Below are 6604 nucleotides of genomic sequence, written 5' to 3'. Positions count from 1 at the left end.
AATATCATGTAAATATATTTATGTGAAAGGGAACTGCAAAGTTTTCTCACAATGCTCTGCAGCAGGCTTTGCTAGGCTAGACTAAGCAGCTTCTTTTAACACACAATTGCTTAAAACTGGCTTAGATTTTTGTAATCCTTCAGCCACTCGCTCCAGCTGTAGGAGGGGAATCCCAAGAAACCCAGAGTAATGACCTTCCTTTTGCCACAGCATCCCGCCAGACTGGCTTGATCCCCAGGGGGAATTAGATATAATTATATATATATATATTTAATGTATATATTCAGATTATTTCTTGGGAAAAATGTAATCATTATCCATACCCTTAAACCTGGCAAACAATATTTAATTCCCCTCTGAAGAGGACGGTGAGTGCTTGAGTATCCTCCTCCACCCTTCCTCGCTCAGCTGGTGGGGGACCACGCCGTCAGACTGAACAGGGACCAGTGGGGTTAAGAATAAATAAATAAAAATCACATTTCCTCCCCCTCCCCGAAGAACCAGCCTCATCTCAAGAGCAGAGTGCAGAAAGGTGCCATTTTTAGGGACTAAATACACGTTTACCTGGTCCCCAGTGTCCTTCCTCCAGGCTGCTCTCAGGAGGTGCTGGCAGCTGAGACTGTAACAGGACATTGCTGGTAGAGTCTCATAGTTAGAAAATTACAGAAAATTAGGTGCTTTTGGCAAAAATATCAGAGCAGGTCAGTTTTAATGACAATATCCCTTCAAACTTTTTTGGTTTGGGTTTTTTTCAGGCTTACCTTTGGAAACCAGCTGTCTTTTTCTCTTCCAGAATACACGAGAGCCTCGATTACTTGGAGGGCAGAGCTACGGTCTTTCACTCCCGTTACCTCTCCGTGTGGGCGAGCACCGGTGCGGGAGCAAAGCTGTCGGTGGTTCTGGGCCACTTCGTCCTGCCACCCGCCTGCCTGCAAGAAGGTCAGGGGGAAAAAAACCCATCGGGGTTTGGCTCCCCTGGGGGTTCCCCCATGAGCGCAGCCTTTTTGGGGTACAAACAAGAATCTCCAGGTACTTCTGCTGTGGGTGGAGGGAATTTTCTTCTGCTGGGAGCGAGTCTTCCTCTCCAGAGACAGAGGAATTAATGCTCCATCTTTTGTATTGCATTAGTGAGCAGCGCCCATGCAGTGACCCCTGCCAGGGCTCCCGACTGCATTTGCTAGCACCTGCGAGAAGCAGGGGCTTGCACAGGCAGCGACTGCCTCACAGTGTCGCAATTTGCTGCTCTCACAGTCGTTTATTTTTTGTTCATGGCAGAAATCAGAAGGAAAATCGGTAGTTTTATTTGGGAGCAGGCGGATGATTCCCTTGCAGAACAGGTAAGATGAGAAATTTATACTACAGGAGGTGTACCCTAAAAACAAATCAGTTGTATCAACTTAAGGGACCCTGGGTTTCATCCCAGACCCTCAACCCAAATGCGGGATCAAATCTTCTTGTGCTTGCTGCGCTGTGACATCCCAGGGGGAACAGCACCAGACTGAGCGTGGGACGCGCAGGAGGGATTTTCTCCCTCACCCAGACCAGTCCAGTCTCCCCGGCACATCCTTCCGGGGCTGCCGATCGCCAAGATCTGAGTTCAGCCCTTTCGTGCGGCATTTTCCTTCCCCGTGTAGCTCTGAGACACTGCCCGCTCTCTTCTCAAAGCAACTTCTCAGTACTTTTGAAGCAAAAATGTGATTATTTAAAATTGTATTCGAAATTATGCTTGAAATCACAAGTCCTAAAAATACTGCTCTCTCAGACGACATCTCTCGTGTTCTGCAGGGTACCCAGGGCACAATTTTAACTCAACTCTGCATTGATACTTGCAGCTCAATGAAAATCTGACGGACAAACTGGAGGCGGCGAGAAAAGGCTGTGAGGAGGAAGCAGAGGAGGATGCTCTAGACCTGGCCGAAAGGTATTTTCCTGCCCTCGGCGGTACCATATGGACACGTCCCCACATTTCAAGAGATCCCCAACGCATAGGAAGTAACACACAGATTTTTTTCCCCCCGATACAGCAGCGAAGAAGAAACAGGCTCTAGAGCTCCCGCCCAGGGGGAATTTCCATACCGTGCCCTCCAGGAATACCCGATGAATAACATGGTGACAGGTAACATTCGGCGTTGGTAGATTTTTAAGGAGTGGGAAATATGCCTGAAAACGACTGCGGATGAAGCAGGGACCCCCCCGCTTGCTCCTCACTTCCTCCCAGTACTTACAGCAGCGGAAATGCTGAGGGTGTGACTGGAATCGCTCCCTTCCCCGCCATGCTTTGCGTTTTCCATCGTCCTTGTTTCGTTGGAGAAGAGGGCAGCTCCTCCAGTGAGACCCGCGCTTTCCCTTCGTAGGCTATGCCTCTGCTCGCAACATGAAGAAATATGTCGGAGAGCTCCGCGATTTCATTCCCGGCACGTCAGGCTATGCAGCGTATTGGATTCAGAATGAAATTAACATTTACTCTGACGTGAAGACTAAAATGAAGAGAAAATTGTAAGTAACAGGCGGCTGTTCACATAAAAAACTTCACTGCCAGAGGGCTATCAGTCACGTTTGGAAATTCAATCCCGTAGTTAGATGCTGGGACGCCTCCTTGCTCACTCTCTTCTGCAGATCGATGGTTATTTTACGTCAGTCTGCGTTCTCCCTGTGTTTTAGTTAAATAGTGAAGAGATTGGTGCTATCGAGCTGCAAATTCCAAGTTAAATCTCTGTAGTACTTAGAGGATTTATAAATTATCCCTGCTTGGCTTATCCCGACTGCAGCTCAGCATGTTCAATGTAGATTTAAATACTGGCTACATTTACTGTCAACATTTTCTTCTTTAAATAACTATTTAAAACAAATTCCACAGCAAACTTAAATATAGACATTTCTCCCCAAAACACAAATCCTTTCTCTTTTTATTTGTACCGGGGGATTCAAGATGTGGCTGCGAACAGTAGTTTTCCTTGGAGGGACACACTGAGGTCTCCTTGCAGGGAGAGGGGAGAAGTCACCCCACGGCACAGCCGCGCCCACCCGTGGTACACGCTCACCGGTGGGACCCAGCGCTATCACGGGGCTGGCAGGACAGGCAGGGGCTCCACGGGAGCTCCGTGGGTTTGCAGAGGTTTTGAGCGCAGGGCTCCGGGCTTCCCCTAAGCACAACCCACCTGGTGCTGGAGCCGGTCACGCAGGCAGGGAGGGCAAACCCAGGGACCCCCGCCCGGCCGGGGCCGCCCAGGAGCGCTGCCTGCCCTTGCCAAGGGCGCCCTGCCCGCAGGTCACGTGCTGGCTGATGCCGACAGCAAAGGCTGAGACCTGTAGGTCTCCTCTGCCTCCAAGCAGAGCCTCTGCCTAGCAGGACAGGAGTTTTGCGGGGCAGGACAGCACCCCAAAACTCTCACATCCCTGCTGCACTCTGGGGAAGTCTCGCTGGGGGAAGGACAGCACAAGCCTCTCCAGGGCCCATCTCCACAGGGGAGCTTCCACCCCCAGACAGAGTGCTCTGCTCAGCCCGGTTCGCTCCCCTCATACAAAGAAAACCAGCGACAAGACTTTTTCCTTTCATTTAAGCACTTAAACTAGACCAACGCGGTTATAAAAAGCAACTTTTATTCTGGCACAGCATGATCCCTGAGAGTTACCCGCTCGGAGGAGGCACAGGCAAACCCAGGAGGCGCTGAGGGTGAGGAGCTCCGCCAAGCTCTGAGGAGCCACCATGGTTGTCCTCTCCTGGCCGCGTACCGCAGGAGAGCCTGTAAAGTAACAGCTTTGCACCTCACACCCCAAACAGCCAGGGAAGAACCCAAAAAGATGCTGGCAAACGTGAAAGTGCTGAGTTCTCCTCACCCTCTGAAGCCTCGGACACCGGTATTTGGGATGCGACACCCCGAGGAACCAGCCCTCCCTCCTCACCCCTGGGGACGCAGGCTTCCAAAGACCAGGCAGGCTGAGATGGTTTCCCCACGTTTATTGGAAAAGTGACATACAGCGACTGACTCAGAGCGCTCCTCGGGGCGTTTTGAAGTTCATCCCCACTGTGGGCTGTGTCACCTGCAGGTTGGACAGGCTGCCGAAGTCCTGGAAAACAGCACGGGATTGGGATCAGTCACACCGCCCTGCCCGCTGTCCGCGCCCGACCCCACCGAGGGCGGAGGCAGATTCCTCCCGGGAGGAGCAGGAAGCGTGAACGTGCTGCGGTAGCACAAAGGGTGGATTCACGTCTCCAGAAAGAAGGGGAGATGACCACCCTGCTGTGGAGATCAGCTCATCGGTGGGGAATCTGGTCTTTTTATGGGCGAACCCACGTTCACCTCCACCCAGTGAGAGCTGAGGAGGAGGCCCTTGGGTCAGCACCCTAGGGTGCTGCAGGAGGAGGGGAGGGCAAGGAGCACACCCACGCTGCTAGCGGGGTCCTGGGCAAAGCCACCCGGCCGCTCCCCTCCCGAGAGCGTACGGGAATTAACCTGCCTGCAGGTCGCAGGGCGCAGGGACCCCGGCCACATGCCCAGAGCAATGAAGCCTTCAGCCGACATCAGGGCAGCGGGATCGCTGCTGGGGACACGCCACCAGCCTGGCAGGGTTACCCGGGGCAGGGGGACAACTAGGGCCACTCACCAGGAGCTTCAGCATTTCCTTGGTGTCCGGGTCCACTTCGATGATCTCCTGGTCGAGGGCAGAGACCTGGGGACAGAGGAGAGATGGATGCAGTTTGACGAGGCCCGGCAGCCACGCCCCTGCTGCCACCGGGGTGTCCCCACACACCCACTCCGGTCCCGCCCCACCACAAACAAGATCTCACTGCCCGTCGTGGGGAAGGGCTCCAGCAACAGAATGAGCCAGGAGGACCCCGATGGAGTCCAGCTCTCCTGCCAAAACACCGCGAGAGGCCAGCCGGCAGCAGAGAGGCCCCCCACAGGGAGAAGAGCCTCTGTTATGGCAGGTCTTTGGAAACCCGAGGCCTAACCAGCTCCACGCCAACACTGCCGAGAGGAGCCAGGGTCAGGGCCACAACTGCACCGGTCCCGGTGATCGCCACCGACACTCGCACTCGTCCTGCAATGCGAGTCCCCAAGGCCGGAGCCCAACCACCGTGGTGCCAGACAGCAATGCCAAGTGACCACCTGGGCTGTCCCACCCCCAGGACCTGAGGTCTCCTGCTCCTTAAGCCCAGAGCAACCTCCTCCAACCCGCTCTGGACCCCAAACCTCGATCTCCGCACACACTTCCTTCCACAAGAGCCTACGTCACACCAGTGTTTTTGTAAGAAACTGTGAGTAACAGGGGTTCAGCTAACATTGCATTGACCGCTACAGCACGGACGCTCCTTCCCTGCTCGGGGCCCCACCACGGGTGACGTCTCCCCCCAGCACCACCTTATCCGGCCTTTGAAAGGCAGCTGGAAGGTCACTATGTGCAACACACAGACAGTTGCCCCAGCCGGTTCCTCCAAGCCTCCGACACCAGCTGTGCAGGTCAGCACTGGGCTGATACCTAAAATCTGGGGCGTTGAGGATCTGTGAGAGGATCTGCTTGGAGCTGCCAGTGTTTCTCACGTCATTTCTAGCTGTCAGCACTGAGGGAGTCAAACTGAGCCCTGGTCTCTTGTGGGTAGCCGTGTCACCTCACCTTGGGCTACGAAACCAAGAAGGCAAAGCAGGGGGGCACTCCCGAGGCAGATCTCCAGGTGGGGGGGAGAGCACCAGCCCACCTTACCGCACTGCTGCGGCTCCTGTGACGTCCTACCATCGTACCTGTTCTTCCCACATTATCACTAAAATAACCTTCCATGTAACCAAACCCCAGCACCAACGACTTAGGAGAGCAGAGGTAACAGAACCGAGCGTTTTTGTGCAACACAGAAGCCAGCAGCTCTACTAGAAGCCGACTAGGGAGATCTGGAAGAGGGGCGAGAAGCTACAGGCTACAGGGTTTGGGAGGGACGGGATCGAACCCACCGAACACGGGAAACGCTTTCGGAGCTCCTCTCCCTGCACTATCAATGACCAAGTCACGGGCAAGACCTCAACCCCTTGTGAATGCAGGTTCAAGACGAGAGCGGGTTTCACCAATTCCCTCTCTTCAGCGACATCTGCTGTACAGCAGGTCTTAAGCCACCCTGAAATATTCTCCTGCTTCCCATCAAGTTACATTTTTCCTCATTTTAAGGTAGGAAATCGAGGAGGGCTATCATCTGCCAACCAGCAGCAGAGTCGAAATGCAAGAAGTCAACTGCTCCTCCCACCCCAGGCACTGGTTTTTGAGGGAGCGCCCTGATACGAGGCCAAAATCCACCTCAGCCTTCTTCCACCCAAACCCTCCCCAGCTCCTCCTGGCTAAGATTTTGGTTTAAAGAAACTTGGGGCCACTAACGGAGAAGACACCTCGAGGCAGGACAGACAGACACTGAAGTGGGCACTCGAGCGCAGGCAGAGCCTCACCTCGGGGACATAGTTGTCCCTCCTCTCCCTCTCCTCCTCCTGCAGTTTGATGGAGATGCCTCGGACGGGTCCCCTCTGAATACGCTTCATCAGGTGGGTGACATACCTGCGGGGACACACAGGACCACCCAGGACTCCCAAGAGCCCGTATCTCCCTTCTCGATCCTTGCTCCCAA

The 6604-nt window shown here is 54.2% G+C and overlaps 2 protein-coding genes across 2 annotated transcripts in view; one reads left to right on the top strand and one right to left on the bottom strand.

Annotated features, from left to right (window-relative positions):
* Positions 1-2500, top strand: part of LOC104083566 (chromosome unknown open reading frame, human C15orf43) — a gene marked incomplete at its 5' end in the record, with an annotated part of 3970 nt that extends 1470 nt beyond the window's left edge. The window contains 5 exons of the mRNA XM_009587081.1: positions 794-939; positions 1276-1337; positions 1833-1921; positions 2028-2116; positions 2355-2500. Of these exons, the coding sequence (XP_009585376.1) occupies positions 794-939; positions 1276-1337; positions 1833-1921; positions 2028-2116; positions 2355-2500 (532 nt within the window). The remainder of the gene's footprint in view (positions 1-793; positions 940-1275; positions 1338-1832; positions 1922-2027; positions 2117-2354) is intronic.
* Positions 2501-3943: 1443 nt separating this feature from the next.
* Positions 3944-6529, bottom strand: RPS17 (ribosomal protein S17). Its single transcript, XM_009587079.1, has 3 exons — positions 6429-6529; positions 4606-4671; positions 3944-4068 (listed from the first exon to the last, which is right to left on the bottom strand). Exons 1-3 carry the CDS (start codon positions 6516-6518, stop codon positions 3988-3990), a joined length of 237 nt encoding a protein of 78 aa, XP_009585374.1. The 5' UTR covers positions 6519-6529; the 3' UTR covers positions 3944-3987.
* Positions 6530-6604: the final 75 nt, after the last annotated feature.

Source organism: Fulmarus glacialis, unplaced genomic scaffold, assembly GCF_000690835.1.
Source record: "Fulmarus glacialis isolate BGI_N327 unplaced genomic scaffold, ASM69083v1 scaffold22201, whole genome shotgun sequence".
Taxonomy (NCBI): Eukaryota; Metazoa; Chordata; class Aves; order Procellariiformes; family Procellariidae; genus Fulmarus; species Fulmarus glacialis.
This window is presented reverse-complemented; position numbering and strand designations above follow the sequence as displayed.

What these genes read in the sequence shown, in the direction of transcription:
- RPS17 (XM_009587079.1), bottom strand. Translation starts at nt 6,518, where the DNA reads ATGAAGCGTATTCAGAGGGGACCCGTCCGAGGCATCTCCATCAAACTG. An exon ending in GGGACAACTATGTCCCCGAG is followed by an intron (nt 4,672 to 6,428) that starts GTGAGGCTCTGC and finishes CTCTGTCCCCAG; the next exon opens with GTCTCTGCCCTCGACCAGGA. An exon ending in AGGAAATGCTGAAGCTCCTG is followed by an intron (nt 4,069 to 4,605) that starts GTGAGTGGCCCT and finishes GCTGTTTTCCAG; the next exon opens with GACTTCGGCAGCCTGTCCAA.